At 35.2% G+C, this 18,346-nt stretch overlaps 1 protein-coding gene across 3 annotated transcripts in view; it reads right to left on the reverse strand.

The window, feature by feature from the left end:
• ZNF800 (zinc finger protein 800) overlaps positions 1–18,346 on the reverse strand; it is a 50,744-nt gene that overhangs the window by 16,246 nt on the left and 16,152 nt on the right. The window contains exons 4-6 of one of the 3 annotated variants that reach the window (XM_029233877.1): positions 14,798–14,941; positions 10,913–12,605; positions 7,911–9,689 (exon numbers count right to left, since the gene is read on the reverse strand). In XM_029233877.1, the coding sequence (XP_029089710.1) occupies position 9,689; positions 10,913–12,605; positions 14,798–14,941 (1,838 nt within the window). In that variant the 3' untranslated portion in view covers positions 7,911–9,688. Of the gene's footprint in view, positions 1–7,910; positions 9,690–10,908; positions 12,606–14,797; positions 14,942–18,346 lie in introns of those variants that run through there. The other 2 variants (XM_029233879.1, XM_029233878.1) reach the window with 2 other exon arrangements.

Genomic DNA, 18,346 nt, shown 5'->3' on the forward strand with positions numbered 1-18,346 from the left:
GAGAAGCCACAACAGTGAGAGGCCCGCATACCGCAGGAAAAAAAAAAAAAAAGTCAGGAAACAGAAGCCATCAGCAATAGAAACAAAGAGGAATTCACAGGTAGAGAAGCTATATACACTAGAAGATGAGGTAATGGGAAAAGACGCTTAAAAGCAAAGACATATTGTGGACTAATATAAGCCTAAAGATAACTGATGTAATGTTGCTGCTTTCCTTCTCTCCTTCTTTCCACATTCTCCTAGCTGTTTTATGCCAGGTACATTGTGAGGCATTAGTGATACAAAGAGAAGACATAATTCTTGCTTATAAATTCAGAATATGTTCTTGTACCCATAGCCTAATTTTTACAAAAAATAATCATAATAAAACTGAAAGCTGTTTTGAGTTTTGCTACTCAAAACTATGCATTGTTCTATAAGACATTAATCACAAGGAAGCACAATTACATCATAAAAAGTTCAACAACTTCTTGAACAATTACCAAAAGGTGCTGCCAAAAACGGCAGCAGGTTAAGTACCCATAAACTAATATGTTCTAACTTAATAAACTGCTGTCCATCTTGGCTTTATCACAGACGTTACATCTGACTTTTCCTTAAATGGCTGGATTAATACCAACAAAAAGGCAACGAACATCAAATGGCAAAGCAAGATAACCAGAAACTATTTGGCAAGTGCCAGAAAGTATTTTGGCAGCAAACTGATAGCAATTTTAGTGATCACTGTAACAGTATTAATACATATTTATTGAGCTCTTGAGCCAGGCATTGTGCTAAGTATATTACATACAATATATCATTAAACTTTTATAAATTCCCACAATAAACCGACCTATACCGCATTTCCTAATACCATCATTATACAGACAAGAAAACTGAAGCTTAGAAAAACTAAGTAACTTGCCCAACACACACAGGAGCCAGGACTTGAACTCAGGTATGCATGATTCTTAAAAATCCATGCTTTAACCACTGTGTGATTCTGTTTTCCCAGAAGAATGGAATAGTGCCAGACACATGATGAACACTCAATAGTGCCTGTCGTTGAAGGAATGGATGAGACGATATAAAGCAGCTATTGCAGAGTAAGCCCAAATGCGGAAAATACAAGAAGAGCAGAAGCAATACTTTAAGGTTTCACTAAATCACCAACTCAAATTGTGCAGCATAATTGTGGGTGTCTGGAAAATCACAGCAACTGACAGAATGGCCTAATATGCTGTTACAGGAAATGTAATGGCTCTTTTTGAGTGAAAACTTCAGGCTGCCTATGAATCTACAAAGCCAAAGACGGAAACAGCATCAGGCAGTTCAGAAAAGGAACTGCAGGTGCTGATTAGAAAATTCTTCCCCACATTTTCTCAGTATGGAAAGGATCGTTGGTGCTGCACTGACGAACAGTCAAGCCCACAGGTTACCTTTAATTCTATCACCTTTAAAATGAAAGAAAATGATGTGTACTGGAAAGATTAGTACATTTTAGAACTATCCAGATCCCTCTTTTAAAAGACTGGCACCAAAAGATTCCTCTTACTAGGTCCAGGGCCATGTTTTATGGCACTGACTCTGCTACCATGATCACCAACGACAGGACCCACAGAGAGCACCTGTCCCAGGAACAGCCAACCTCTGAAGAGCAACCTATGACCAGCAACCTACGAAGAGGCCTAGCATGGGAGATTTGCCCAACAAGAATGCACCTAACTGAACCAATCAGATTTTCTCTTACAGAAGTCTAAATTCAAGCTATATGGAGAAAGAAAATACTTGAAAGACACAGAAGAGGCAAGCAGTGGAAATAATGAGGCAGTTATATAACCACACCGAGAAGATATCAAATGACGTAATTAGTGTCTTTTTTTTTAAAGTAAAAGCAGAGTCTGACACGGGGAGGGGGAAGGGTAAGCTGGGACGAAGTGATATAGTGGCATGGACACATATACACCACCAAATGTAAAATAGTTAGTGGTAAGCAACCGCACAGCACAGGGAGATCAGCTCAGTGCTTTGTGACCACCTAGAGGGCTGGGATAGGGAGGGTGGGAGGGAGACGCAAGAGGGAGGGGATATGGGGATGTATGTATATGTATAGCTGATTCACTTTGTTATAAAGCAGAAACTAACACACCATTGTAAAGCAATTATACTCCAATAAAGATGTTAAAAAAAAAAAAAAAAAGCAGAGTCTGAGAAGGGCTAATAGCAGCAGAGAAGCCATACTCCAAGGCAACACCCAGTCCCTAGAGTTGCATTATTTTTTCCGGCTTCTTTAACTGGTTGAAATCCATATGGTGAAGCCAGTTTGTACAATTACTGCTAGGTTGCCTTAAGGCCTGGCCCCTTCTGTCTTAGTTCCCCACACAGCACTCTCTAACGAACCTCTCTTGACCAGCTACAGACCAACTAAAACCCTGCACTCGCAGCAGCAAGCACATAGCACAATGCTCTATCACGGGCACACATGCACTCACACACCTGCAATGAGATGGCATGGCAAGCTGGGTGGTGACTGGTAATCCAAGTACTGTGGGTCTTACTTCCATCTTGTAGAATCTGTGGTTTGAAGACACTGTGTTCTTTAGCTCTAGTTAACTGTTTTAGAAAGAAATGACCTTCAAAGAAGTATCTTAAACCTTAAAAATTAACAATTCATATCATTACAGTTATACACTTAGAAACTGAAAAGAGATCCAGGGCAGTTACAGCAACAAAACCATTTCCTTGAAAAGTTTCTTCCTCTGGTGTGTGTTTGTATCCAAATTTCATGGTAACTAAGTGATTGTGTTCACTTACAATCTTAAGAAACAACAGCTGACTAGTCAAGACAGCCAGGCAAAGAAAGGGCAAATTGGAAAATCATGAAAACGCTTTGAGGAAAGTTTAACTTGAGGATATAAATATTGATGACTCACAAATTTCACTAAGCGTGTTCCCTCTATCTTTATGACAGCCCCACGAGCCTACCTTATGTCCTCAAAGGCTGCCCATTCAAAGGAAAGGAGAATAAGGCTCAGAAAGTCTCAAACATCTACAAATGTCCAGCATGTTGGATTCCAAGGAACTTAGTAAATATCTAATGAGCAAAAGGCATGAAAATGGCATGGCCACTCTCCTGCAGAAACTTATACAGAACGACCCTAACAACTTATATGACAAAAACCCAAGAACACTACATAAACATCTTTTCCCTAAAAGTTAATTTCTTTTCATGTAATTCAATCACTTGTGCACACAATGTTCCTAGTACTTGGCTATTTTTTTTTCTTAGAAGAAAACTATTCCTCACTTTCTCTTCCCATCCAAAATAAAAACTACCAGACACAACCAGTACTTTGGGGTTTAAGTCTACCAAAGCATCAATTTAGCCAAGAAGAGTCTAAACTTTTTAAAAAATATATTTTTGCACAGCTTAGAAAGAAAGACTGACTAAAAGCCACAGTTCCATTTCTCAGAGCTAATTTATTCTCAGGATAATTCCACAGATAGAAGGAATTAAAAACTAATATTCAAAACCTGGGTTGTAAAGAGAGTTCTATGCATTTAGGGTTCATTTTGGTGTAATAATTTCTCCTCTGAACATAACATTATTACATGCTCTTGCATCGAAAGTGTTACCAGACTATACAGGAGCAGGACACCCAGAGAGGCTGCAAGTCATTATTGCTCAAGCATTCAAAGCGTTTTTTTTTGTTGCTTTGGTTTGCCTATTTTTTTCAACCACCTCATTCTGTTTAAACATTACTACGTTTTGTGTGCCAGAAACATGCTCAGATACCTGACATAAGAATTTGAGTATCAGAATCATTAAGAAACCACACAACCCAGGTGTTGGGACCCCAGCACTTGATCTGCAGATCAAGATATGAAAGTTCATCCAAACCTAGGGACAAAGGTTCTCTGGTGTTGCAAATTAACCCTAGACACAAAAATTTCTAAAATCGTCATCTTATGGTTAAAAAAAACAAGATCAAGAACAGGGAGATGTACGGGTAAACCCTGTTGGTAGATAATTTAACAGTACTTGGGCCTCAAGTGAAATGTGGAGTACTGTCACTAATGCCTACTATTGGCAAGACTTTTGAAAAGTACCATTTCTTATTTCTTCATGACACATTCACCAAAGAAATTCCTGACTTAGCCCAAATAATGCTCTCCTGAAGAATCCACTCTTTCCACAACCAAATGCTTGCTTTCAAATAGTAATGCATATCTACTTTAGTTTCATAGAAATATTTGAACTATGTTACTCAGTTAATATTTGCTCCATGTCAATACTTTACACATGACCAAAACCAAAATACTGTGTGATAGAACAGATACTAAGAGAATTTTAAGACAGATGGGTTGTCCTAAGGAGTAATGATAAAAACAAAGCCTAAACAATGAATGTGCTTAAAACTACCTAATACCTTTTCAAGATGAATGAAAAACTTGAGTAGGAATGATAAACTAGTAATAGCTGCTTAGAAGAAAATTGGTGGCAAATAATAATATAGTTGGTTGTCCTCATTTCCCAGTTAAACACAAAAGCAGCAGTTAAAATCTGATGCGTAGCAATAAACTCTCTTCTAATGCACACATTTCCATTTAAACTTAACTTTACAAGGTAATAAAAAGTTGCACATTTATACTGTGAAAATTACTTACAGTAATCATATCTAACATTTATTGTAACATGACAAGGACCACCCTGTTTTACATGTATTTTTCATTTTCTCCTCAGAACAACCCTATCAGGTAAGAAATATTATTCTCATTTTATAAATGAGGTTAACTAGGATACAGAATGCTTAAGTAACTGAACTTGCCCAAGGTCACACAGGAAATAAATGGTGGATACAAAAATTTCACCAACGAATCTAGCTCCAGATCATTACACCAAACTGCCAACAAGTAATGTAGTGACTGTACTTTGCAAATGATAAAATCTGCATATATAAGGTGCACTGATTAAGGGAACATGCTTTGTGGTCAGACTTAGTGTTAAGTCTCAATTCTATAATTTACTAGCTATGTGAACTGGAGTAAACCATTGAACTTCCCTAAGCTTCAATTTTTCTATTCTGTAAAGTGGGCATGATGAAGGAACAGTTCTTACTCCATAGGGCTGTTGGTGGATTAGGGGCATTATGCATATAAAGGATTAGCAAAGCACTTGGTATATAGTAAGCACTCTATACACGTTAATTACTATCAACTAATACTAAGAATTCTCTTAATTATCATAAACTCTCATTTTAGTACTGGTGGCACTTTCTAAAATAAATTAAATCTATCAATATTGAGATAATAAAAGTTTAGGAAAGTAAGACCCAAAGCCTCAAAGTATATGACAGCACAATTCACATGGAAAAGGCTACTACTTACTTTAACATCATTAGCAAACATTTATTTAAAGTGTCCGGATATACATGAAAACGTGCTAGGCACTAAACAGAATTATCAAGACATAGTCCCTGACCTCAAAAATACACAATCAAGCAAATTAATTCTGCTGAGTGGGCACAACAGCACAACCTCCAACTCCGGGCACTTTCTGAACCAGATGCACCTATGGTGCTCATTAGGTTCCCCTCTGTTTGTGGTATGATAGTGGTGAACATATGTAGAGAAAGAAACTTCAAAATAAATAATAAACCTGACAAGTGTAGAATGATAAAGATTCAGGAAGAAATGAGCTGTTTTTCCACACTCTTACCTTCTCAAAAAAATGTTTTAGCTATCTTGGTACTAATGATCTGTTAATTAACCAGAAGAGAAAAAAGGAAACAGCTGGAAGCTCAGGACTGAGGTCAAAGAAAAAGGGTACAGAAACAAATTATAAGAGAGAGAAGGAAGGAATTTGGAAAGTTAGAAAAGCCAAAATAATTGTAGGTGACTTTAAGTGAAACACATTTTATTCTGCCGTCTAACATGTGCTTTATGCCTTAGAAACCAAACAACTAACAGCCGTACTTAAGATTGCTGATCCTTACTCCTTTTCAATCTTGAGGTTTCCGCTAGCTCTTGAAGTCAGAGAAGAGAAAAAGAATAGCATAGAGTACAGAAGGATTCTGTCTAACACCACAGCCAACATCATGCTGCCCATATCTTAGAGCTCGGCCACTGATCAACTACGAGACTGTGTCTGAATCATAATCCTGATAATCTAAGGATTCCATTAGAAAAGTAAATTCTAAAACTCCTAACTAAGGAACTAGAATATTTCCAAGGGCCACTACAGGAAACCTGAAGACCTAATTTCTGAAGTTTTAGAAGCATTTCAAATCTCATTTTCAGTGGTCATGCTATTCAAAGAGATCTTTTACAACTTCACAGCAGGAAATGATATTCACTTGTGCTTCTATCTCTATACCTACTTGCCATAATACCTACTGGGAAACTCCTCCTTCTATACCTGCAGCCTCAAACTGTAGCAAAACCACAAAACTCCCCACTACTGCATCCACAGGCTCTCTAAAGCAAACCGAGTAGAACAGCCTACTGACCATAAGGCAATGTAACAAATACATATTCCTAAAAACTGTGAAGGTACTTTTCAACAATACAAGCAATCTGTGTCAGCCGAAAATTTGGCTCATATATATATATATATATATATATATATAAAACTAGGCTAAAAGTTAAGGATGGATAATTTATATATTGCTCAAGAATGTATACATTCAATGTTTTCTTCTTGAAGTAGGGAGTAAAGAGGGGAAAGAGACATGAACCCCCAAAATGGTTATTGTGCATTCAAGGTATATCTGCATGTTATAATCAACACCTGCTTAGGGAATTCCCTGGCAGTCCAGTGGCTAGGACTCCGTACTCTCACTGCCGAAGGCCAGGGTTCGATCCCTGATCGGGGAACTAAAATCCCACAAGCTAGGCAGCGTGGCCATAAAAAAAAACAAAACAAAACCAAAAACACCTGCTTAGTATCAGCCATACTTCATCCAGCTTTTGCTTGCACTATACAAACTTATGAAGTTGAAGCGCAAGCCATACCTTTTACTGTTTCTCCTCTTCCACCAAATTTAGGAATAAAAGTTATCTTCAGGAAGGAAGATGATTTGAATTCTATAGAAGAACTCTCAATTGATCAAACTGCAGCAAAAGTGGATGTAATTTGTAGCCAGAAATAGGTCTTAATATAAAATAAGGAGTTTCCGATGGTTCTTTACCTGCTTCACTACTCCCCCCAACGACAACAAAAAGTACTATAAATACTTGCTTATACAGCCTGTGTGTAGAAAAGCTTCTGGCACAAATTTCTTAGGCCTCTTCTCAAGACCCTCAAGCCCGATCCTCTGAGATGACAAACCTCAAGAGTCAAAATAAAACCAAAAAGGATGAAGACCAGAAAGGAATAGGAAGAACAAAGGATTTCTAATCACTTCTTACTTGTTCATTCTACTTAACTGGTCCTAGTTTAGTCTCTATGTTTCCCATGATCCATTAATTTGGCTATTATGATAAAATATTCTTAATCTCTCTAGGCCCTTCTAATTTAGACAAGTCCTGACATAATGATATTTTTTTCTCTATGACCCAGATGAAATATTTTTATAGTCCTTGGAACCCTTGATGCCCCCTCCTAAATTCCTGCTCTGTGGCTCTAAGTTACGACAGTGGAGACAAACTGTATGTGAAAGGTCCTGTGGAAACAGGTGAGTAAAGTAAGGGAACTGCAGCAATTGGGCTCTCCTCCACCAACATCAGGATATTTTTCTTTCTTCCCTACAGTATTTAACAAGTAAAGCAGAAAGGAAAAGGCCAGCATACACAACAGAGGCTGCAGCAAAGAGCTACCCCAAGCTTTTTAGGAATCCTCATATCTTTCCATTTGTTATAGGTACCTAAGTCTGGAAAATATCTTTGGAATATGTCTTGTGTGTAGGAATGCATAAAAGATAACACCTTGCAAAAGTCAAACATACAGGTTTAATAATGTGCAACTAATGAAGATGGTTTATAAATGAAATAACACCTACACATTTAGTTCCCTAAATATATTACACTATTAATCATTAAAGTTAGACCTATAAGTACAAGTTTTCCATATGTGGAAAAGTAAATCTGTTTTTAAATTAAAGAGAAATTATTACTCTAATTCTTAAAAATAAAACTATCAGGATAAATTTCAAGTGTAGCTGCTCATAGTCACTGAATAAATTTAAATTTGATAATAAAACATTTAAGTTTCAACCAATGCACCTTCGTTGAAGCACATTTAGCTGAAATAACTTCGAGTCTGGTTTATTTCCATCACATATAGTACATTTTTCCAACAAGAGCATGTACATTCAATATAGAACATTTCCAGCAACAGTTACAGTCTTTCTAGTTTCCTTTCACAGTATATTTTAGTGCAAAGCACTGGGAAGGGTAAATGTTTTTCTAGCTATGAAAGCATTTTATTATGACCTTGTGGATCTTCAACATTTTAAAATTTTATACAAAAAGTATATAGATGGACAGGGTCCCTCCTAAGTACAGGGATGAACCTATATAAAAACATGGTATATTCTCTGCTGTACCTTTTAAAATTATAATTTGACAAAAATTACTAAAAAATAAAATATTCCCTAAAAAGTACAAAATATTGATTACACAAAAACCTGTCCAGTATTTCATTAAAGATAGATGTACTTCTGTTTTCCCTAAAATCTTGATTACAAAAATGGACAAAAATTCATTATTTTCTAAATTTTACAGTAGGGATCAAATATTATCTAAAGTGGTCATTTAAGATTTTACTTGGGAGAGAAAAAGAATCAGGGTTTATACCCCAATCTTCCTTTTTCAGCAATATGTAAAGAAATAAACTAGTATTATAAGAAGTGGTTGTGCAGGGATTGTCTGCATCCATAAAATAGCAGTAAGCTATTTATTACCTTCATATTAACATTAGTAAATGTGGGGTCTTTTAAAAAAAAACTGAAAAATTAAGTTGCATCTATCATTAAAGTGCTTTGTATGAAACTTAAAGAAAAATAGGGGAATGTTTAATTTTCATAAAAACCTCAGATGTTTACAAATGAAGAATGTGATGATCCATGGATGAAAATGAACCGGAAGTTTCCTATAGTATATATTTTAGAATGAAATTTTCAAACATTTAAGTGCTATAGAACAAGTTAGAAATAAATGGATGTAAAAATAATTACAAATATTTAGTAGGCTAAATATTTATAATGTGTTGAGATTTGTCTTTTGGTCCTAACATACGCTCACTAGGAAATTATATATCTGTACAATCCAATAAAAATTCTGCCAAATAAAGTGGAACAAAACTAAAATCGCTAACTTATAAAGTCTTTGATAATTAAAAATCACCAGTGGTGATATTTTCTTCAGATTGTTGATCACTTAATCAACAAACTGCTGGAAAACAAAATTTGCAACATTTTTGTAGAAACTGTAGACCAAAATGCACAGGGGTGGTTAGCTGATGGACTGTGATGACAATACAAAATGTCACAGCTACTTGAAAGTGCTGGAAGAGGCAGTGCCTTAGAAACAAGTGGTTAGATGGTTATTATTTTAGTCAGAAAACAGCAGTTACAGTCATATATTTATCAAATTTTTTTCTTTTTTTTTCCTCATAGTACCATTTGAAGATGTTTAGTGGTTCTAACACCAATTTAAAGTCTTTCCACAAAAATGAACTCCAAACCTTTTCGTACATCACTTGAAGTTATCTGAGGAGAAATGGGAATAAATGAACACTTTTGAGTTTACCAATAAAACCTTATTTTCAAAATAATACAATAGTAAATGACTTCTAAAGGATGGTTTCATCTCAAGTTTTCCACACAAATAAAAAAATGTGTGATAATCAAACCACAACATTTAACCTACTGAGCACTCAAACTAAGTATACTGCTTTAGAACCTGAATCCAAAACTAATACTAATTAAATATATTAAATGCATTAATACAAGGGACACAGGTACTGAAGGTAAACTTTAAAAATATAGAGAGACTTGCAAAAACAAGTACAGGGAGTCTACTCCTTAGTTCATATTGCATTTTAAAAATCTACATTTGTTCCAAAACCCTCTAAAAAACTAATATTTTTTTCTTTCTTCCCAATAGGAATTTTATTTTTCTTGCAACACACAACCACAGGAGAAAAAAAAAAAAAAAAAACCTCCTTAATAATATTACCTATGTTGAAATGATCACCAAAACTTTATTTAAACAAAAAGGTAAAAATAAGAGGATCAGGGACCTAAACAATCACTTTTTCCAAAGGTCAAAACTAAAAAACAGGAACTAACACATACTCCCAAGGAGAAGGAAAAATAAACCCAAACTTTTGTTTATCGTTTCCCCCTTTGCCCGGAAGCACTATGTTAAACGTAAATAATAAATGCTAATTGTTCTAAATTCAATTTGGGGATTGTTTTTTCTGAGTGCAGCACTTTATTTAGCCGTCACAGATTAATTTAACAATAATTACAGTGCCTCAAAAGACTTTTTTCCTATAATTATTGCCTTCACAAATTCATTCTAATATACTTAACTTCCTACAATGTATTAATTAGTAGACTAAGTCACTGAATCAAATTAAACCTGTGCAAAGTTAGTTAAACAGAAGACTTCTATTGTAAACATAAGCCAATATAAATGTATATATTTTACAACATTGAGAGGAAATCACTGACCCTGTGCCATCTACCTATAACTATATTGCATTGTCCTGTGGAAGATAAGTTCTGAAGTTAACTTTTGTTCCCAAGCCACTGGAATAAAGGTCACTGAAGAGGTAAATGCGATATGCACATTACTCTTGCAGTTCCCACTGCCGTAAGATAAATGGAAGCAAATGTGTTAAAATGGAACCAGCTATATATTATGGTCAAATGATTTTTTTAGTTCGATGGGGGGAAAAAAGCAAAACTCTGTAACTGTTCCTCACCAGACAAGAGCCTTAGATCTTGTACTTCGGCCTTTGGTTTTGTTTCCTTCAGGTGAATTGGAAGCATTTGCCTTATGAGTTTTCTTATGATGTTCAAGATAAGTCTTTTTGGCAAATGCCTTTCCACATTTATTGCATCTGTGAAGAGAAAAGTTTTTTGTGACTTTTACTTCAATACCAACATCAGCTACTTCATACTTTTTACTAGGAGAGTTAGAAGTGCCATCGTGTTTTGAATCACTATGTTTTGCTTCGTCTCTTGAAGGGCCTCTTTTCGCCACTTTATTTAGAACAAAATCAATGGGCTTTTTTATAGCTCTGATCTCTAAACTGGCTGTTATTTTCCCAAGATAACGGGATGACTTTTTATGAACCACAGTTATATGTCGTATCACATCTCGCTTCCGACGAGTTTCATAAGTGCAAAGAGGACACTTGTAGAATTTAACATAAATGTTATTCCCATCTGTGTGCAATTCAATATGTTTAGTCAAGTTCTGTTTGGAAGTAAACTGACGTTTACAAAGTTTACAGTAAAGTTGCTTAAAGTCAAAGCCAGCTGAAAGTTTTGGCTTCCTGGTTTTTTGCTGGCCACCTGCAGCAGACGGACTAGTTGATTTAGGGCTTTCAGAGTCTTGTTTAACTTTATTTTTCTGTGCTGCCGGTGCATTCTTTTTTTCATTTGAATGATTTGTTCCCTTTAATTCATTCTGTGGAGAATGGATAATGGAAGGGGGTGAAGATTCTACAGAATCTGCTGGTTCAACTTTAACTTTTATTTCTGAACTGCTGGCAGTATTATTGGGGCCTTTCTCTCTTTTAGAGTTTGTTCCAGAAAGAGTTATCTTGTGGACAATTTGCATATGTCTTTTAAGCATTATTTGTGAACTATATTTCCTCTTGCAAAGGAGGCATTTGCATGCAGTTAAATTGTATTCAGCCTTTGAAGACGACTTTTGTTTTCGAGCCTTAAAAGATTTTTTAGGAGAAACAGAATCCAGGAACAAAGGTTGCCCAGGCTTTGTTGCTATATCAGGAGTAATTGAATCCCTCCTTAGTCCTCTATGAACTTCATCAAAATGCCTCCTTACATTCGCTTTTGTAGCAAATGATTTACAACATACTGGACAACTCCTACTTAATGGAACTAGAACATTCTTACTGCGTCCTTTAGAGGATTGGTTTGGATTCTTTCGTGTTTCAATGTACTTTTTTAGTTCTTCCATTTTTTTCTTGTGTACTTTTCGAATGTGACGACGAACACCTCGTCTGGAATTGAATTCTTTTCTACAAAGACAACATATCAACTGGTGACCAAAATCAGAATTGTCAGAAGTTTCCAAGTCAGCCTGTGATTCCTGCAGTTGTTCATCAGATGTAGGTGCAACTTCATCTGCAACAATTTCAACAGGAGGGGGCTCTGCAGTTTCCACCTCTGTGTCTGTAACTGGAACTGTCTTAGACTGTTCAGTGCTAGTTTCCTGTATTTGAACTTCAGGCTGTTCAGGAGTACTGCTTGACTCTGTGACTTCAGTAGGATTATCAGTCCTTGAAATATATTGAAAAACTGCATTCTGATTAGTTTCTATGGGTTCTAGCTTAATAATGTATTCTCGCTTGTCCACACTTGGATATATGGCTTCTAGGAGATCACTTATGGCTTGGCTTTGTTTATCATTTACATCAGGAAGGTCTGTTAAGGAAAAAACAACATTTTAATCTGAAATAATTAGCCTGCTCTAGCCCTCTAATATTTTTAAATGTATTATGAACCTCTATTTTAAAATTTATTATATTACTGGTTTGCATTTATTTTTACAAGAGCATTATCTACTTCTCAGTATTTTATGAGTATAAAAACAAGTATTAATTAAATTAAAATTTGCTTTAATTTACAATCTCATCATGGTACACAAATGTTAAGGAATAGATGCAATCTGAAGAGTTACTTCTAATAAGGGCCCTTAATATAAAATATTTAAGCACATGGGTACAATAAACAATAAAAATAGTATTTCATATTTTTAGGCTAGCAAAGGCAAATCAAAGTTCTCATAACCCAAGGTGGATAAAACACCATGAAGAATGTTACTACATATAAAAATAATTCTTTTTTTAGAAAATATAACAGCATTCCTACTAACTTAATCCATAATAAATAATCTCATCTAATTGTATAGGGACATTTGAACATCTTATGGAAAATGAAGAAGATTTATAGGAAAATATATAAACATGAATAACAGGATGTATAGAAGTGTTTGCTAAATTCAGTCCTATTACATGTCTTCTTAACATGGCAACCTATTAAAACAAATGATTAAAAACTACAGATTAACTCCAAAAACAGAGCTAGTTTTACTTATCTGAGCAATAATTACACCATCTGTAGGCAACCTAATATTCCTACTGTAACAGAGTTGTCTAACACTGGTTATGTTTCTACCTAAAATGTTAAAATCTAGCTACAAGCATAGCATCAAATCTGGTATCTAATTATAAATCAAGAAATGACTCATCATAGCTCTTCTAGTCTACTAATCTTTCTTTTTTAAAATGGATAAAGTGGTATCTATAAGAAGAATTATACTTTCACAGAAGTATTTCTAGAATAAGTATTGCAGAAGAGTGCACAATAATACAGCAAATCCATTTATCTACTTCCCTCTAAAATTCAACTAAACTTTATTTCACACCAAAAAGTAACAAAGAATGACTACCAGAAAATTAAATTCCTACTAGTTCTTTAATTAAAAGGTTAGATTTGAAACTAATCTCTATAGACTACCTTTTCATTTATATTTCAAGGATAAAAAGAAGTATAATAAGATTTAACAGTGGTAGGGAAAGTTTCCAACAAATATGAAATTTCTGTTTCATCTATGTCCTATAATATACTTTAAATCAGCTTCATGCTAATAATTAAAGCAGTACTTTTGATATTTGGAGCTCTGCATTCCACTTCCCTCCCAAAAAGGTTAAGAGGAAAAATGCACAAGATCCATAATGCAACTGTAATATCAAGCTAACAAAATAAATTCTATATTTTGTAAGTCCACAAGAGTTAAATCCCTGAACAAGAAATAATGAAAGTAACCTATTACTTATTAAAATATTTTAAGGAATTTACATTATTCTTTAAAGCAAGAAAATAATACCATTATATATACTGCAACTTAATCATAGAGAGAAGAGACAATATGCTTAATTCAACAAACATTTGGTTCCACAAAGACTTTGTTAGGCTACTACCTGCCTTTACCACATAAAGCTATTTCAGATCTCAGGTTAGCCCATAACACAAACTAATGTCTGATAAAATGACTTATCTAATAAACTTCACTGAGAATAAAACTGATCTTCAAATCAAGACCCAGAAAACACTAGAAAGATCAACAAGTATTTTTTAATGCTCTCTACAATTACCAAAAAAATCAACTCATTTACTCATTCTTTGCTCTATTTCCAACTTTCTCACTTACTTAAGGAGGATCTAAGTAAATGATGAGTCATATCTGGTAACAAGTTTTTAAGAAGTAAGGAGGAAAAATACCAACACCCTCATCAAGCATTAATATTTTAAATTACAAAAATCCTGGATATAAACTGTATAGTCCATATAAACATTCAAATATATCCAATACTTTAATACAAATATACTCAAAAATCTAACCTCATATAACTTTAGCAAAATCCAAATGAAAAACACTGATATTAAAATATCTATTTAAGAAACTGAATATAACATTGAGTCAAGTATTTTACCTTACTCTCTATCACTAAATTATCTGTAACTAGACATCGATACCATTTTAACATAAATGTATAGCTGTAGTATAAGAATACATAGCAAAATGCGTAATTGAATATATGAATAAAACTTACTGTCATCCATCTGGAGACTTGGTGGGCAGTAGAATTTTTTATGGGTAATTAAATTTGGTAATCCTCTGAAGAGACTGCGGCATAATTTACATTCAAAAATAGTGTCCACATCTTTTAATAAAATATGCTTAAGTTGTTTAGTTCCTGAAGGAAAAAAGAAAAGAAAACTTAACACAAAAGGTAACTTTAAATGCAGTTTTAAACTGGGCAACCACTGTTGACAATCCAAAGGTGCAGTTTCACTCTTTAAAAACAAAATACAGGCATTGCCAATGTCTACCATACTATACTCAGAACTAAGTTATAAACTAAGTTTTAAGCAAAATTCTACTATCATTTGGATATTAGGACAGCTGAAATTGATGGTCTTTTTCTAATTCAGCAGCCAATCAATTCCTGGGCTATCTTAACAGTGGTTCCAACATCTGGTTGATCATCACAATGACCGAGGAATAAAGATGTACATGACCCACTCCTGGAGATTCTGATTCAACAGACCTGGAGTGTGAACAGAAGAATTAAATGCCACCCCAACCCAAGTTTTTGGCTGGTTCTTCCAGCTCTCTTTCACATTAGGAAGTAAACATGAGTAATACACTTTCCCCGATTCCTTAAAGAAGGTCAAAGCTGTGTCACAGGATTGTCTGTGACTTTCTTTTTAAATTCAGCTTAAATTACTTCGGGTTCTGGGGCAACGTGGGATTATGGCCATTCAGTGTGAGAGTAAAGAATCCTTGTCCACGGTTTTGAATTTTGCTTAGGTCTCTTAATACCACTAGAAATTTACTCAAAGCCTTTCTCCCTCAAAAACTCACTCTAATTGCAATAAATTAAATATTGATATAATTACTACTTTAAAGCCCGTCTTTTCCACTAGATTATAAATTCCAAGGCAGCCAAGACCAAGCCTGCCTTATTTACAGCTAAAAAGTGTTCAGCTCTAATAATGCTCAATAAATATTTGCTGAAGAATTGCCACTGATCTATGGAATCTAAGCATTATTATGATGGAAGATCAAAAGGCAGAGAAAAAATAAACAGCAACAAGCACTCTTTAAATCTTTAAAATAAAACACAAATAAAAGATCTTCTGTCACTACTTCCTACAGGTCTTTGACGTAGGTAAATTGACAAAAGTGATCTGCAGTGTTCACTAATTAAGGAGCCTTTGGTTTCCTCAAAAAATGATAATAATATTGACTTAAATTAAAGAAGGGAGGGCTTCCCTGGTGGCGCAGTGGTTGGGAGTCCGCCTGATGATGCAGAGGATACGGGTTCGTGCCCCGGTCTGGGAGGATCCCACGTGCTGCGGAGCGGCTAGGCCCGTGAGCCATGGCTGCTGGGCCTGCGCGTCCTGAGCCTGTGCTCCGCAACGGGAGAGGCCGCGGTGGTGGGGGGGCCCGAGTACCGCAAAAAAAAAAAAAAGGAGGGGAAAAAAAAGCGTCCTGAAAAATACTTCAAGACTATCTAGGTGCACAGTGTTCCATCATTCAACAAGCGCGTGACTATTAAGCTCCAAGACTACTAGAGAATAAACACCATCTCAGTAGCATAATTAATACTGTAGGATCCATAAAGGTTAAGCATTTCTGATTCAATCTTTTGCAATCTGTTTATATTTAATTGTTGTATTAATCACCATGTTGCATTTTATCATTTTGAAGACAAGCCAGCCCTCAAACTTCTACTGCAACAAGATTACCACATTATCAGAACTTTACGAAGTCTTTAGAGATTCCAATTTTGATTATCACCTAGTCGTGTGACCTTAAAGGGCTATATAGTCTTTGCACCTTGGTTTATTCATCTTTTAAAACAAACAAACCAAACCCATCTTGGAGAGTTATGAAAGAAAATATGAACCTAAATTCTAGAAGAACTAAATTATAAATCCAGGTTTCTACTGAGAAAAAAAAAAAAATATATATATATATATATATATATAATAACTTCCACTATTTCCCAATCCAACTCAAGGTTTAATTTGGTCCACTAGACCATACTACTGCAAAATCAGAAAACACACATTTTTAAAGATTCAGAGGATAGCTTGGGTATTATACTTTGTATAAAAGTAAGTTCACACACACACACACACACACACACACACACTTCTCTAGCTTATTTCACATTACAAAATATATTGGCAATAAAGTGCTAATATATTTAGTTCATAGTTAACCTCATAAGTCACTGACAAACTATGAGAGGTAGGCTGAAGATAAAAAAACACTTTAGATAAACCTCTCCAATTGATCTACATATAGTTCTCGGTAAGTGCAGGTGGGTGTGTTACCAGACGGAAGAAAACATGGGAAAATTCTGCACTTTAATTATAAATTAAAAGACCAGCTAGACCCATACTACAAATTCAATTCTGCCTCTAAAGGTAGTTAAAAAGGATTGAAGAGGGACACAGAAATAATCTGAACTAGGATTAGTTTAAGAATTCTACTGAAGATATAACTAGAACATACAACATAAAGTTATTTGTAAAAACGTAAAACTGCATCTTGAAATCAGGTTCTCTCAATCAACCATAAAAAAACAAAAACAGTATCAATTTCTTCTTTAGTCCCAGTTACACAGTTATATTCAGTAGAGAGCATAAATTTATTCCCAGTAAGCATCCCCTTCCAAAAAAAAACAAGTTGGGGCTAACCCTGACTCATCAATCTTTTTTTTTTTTTTAACATCTTTATTGGAGTATAACTGCTTTACAATGGTGTGTTAGTTTCTGCTGTATAACAAAGTAAATCAGCTATACATAAACATATATCCCCATATCTCCTCCCTCTTGCATCTCCCTCCCCCCACCCTATCCCACCCCCTAGGTGGACACAAAGCACGGAGCTGATCTCCCTGTGCTATGCGGCTGCTTCCCACTAGCTATCTATTTTACATTTGGTAGTGTATATATGTTCATGCCACTCTCTCATTTTGTCTCAGCTTACCCTTCCCCCTCCCCATGTCCTCAAGGCCATTCTCTACTTCTGCGTTTTTATTCCTGTCCTGCCCCTAGGTTCTTGAGAACCATTTTTTTTTTTTAGATTCCATATATATGTGTTAGCATACAGTATTTGTTTTCCTCTTTCTGACTTACTTCACTCTGTGTGACAGTCTCTAGGTCCATCCACCTCATTACAAATAACTCAGTTTCATTTCTTTTTATGGCTGAGTAATATTTCATTGTATAAATGTGGCACATCTTCTTTATCCATTCATCTGTCGATGGATACTTAGGTTGCTTCCATGTCCTGGCTATTGTAAATAGAGCTGCAATGAACATTGTGGTACCTGACTCTTTTTGAATTATGGTTTTCTCAGGGTATATGCCCAACAGTGGCATTACTGGGTCGTATGGTAGTTCTATTTTTAGTCTCTTAAGGAACCTCCATACTGTTCTCCATAGTGGCTGTATCAATTTACATTCCCAACAACAGTGCGAGAGGGTTCCCTTTTCTCCACACCCTCTCCAGCATTTATTGTTTGTAGATTTTTTGATGATGGCCATTCTGACCGGTGTGAGGTGATACCTCATTGTAGTTT

Source organism: Monodon monoceros, unplaced genomic scaffold, assembly GCF_005190385.1.
Source record: "Monodon monoceros isolate NGI ecotype Baffin Bay Population unplaced genomic scaffold, NGI_Narwhal_1 Super_Scaffold_2, whole genome shotgun sequence".
Classification (NCBI taxonomy): domain Eukaryota; kingdom Metazoa; phylum Chordata; class Mammalia; order Artiodactyla; family Monodontidae; genus Monodon; species Monodon monoceros.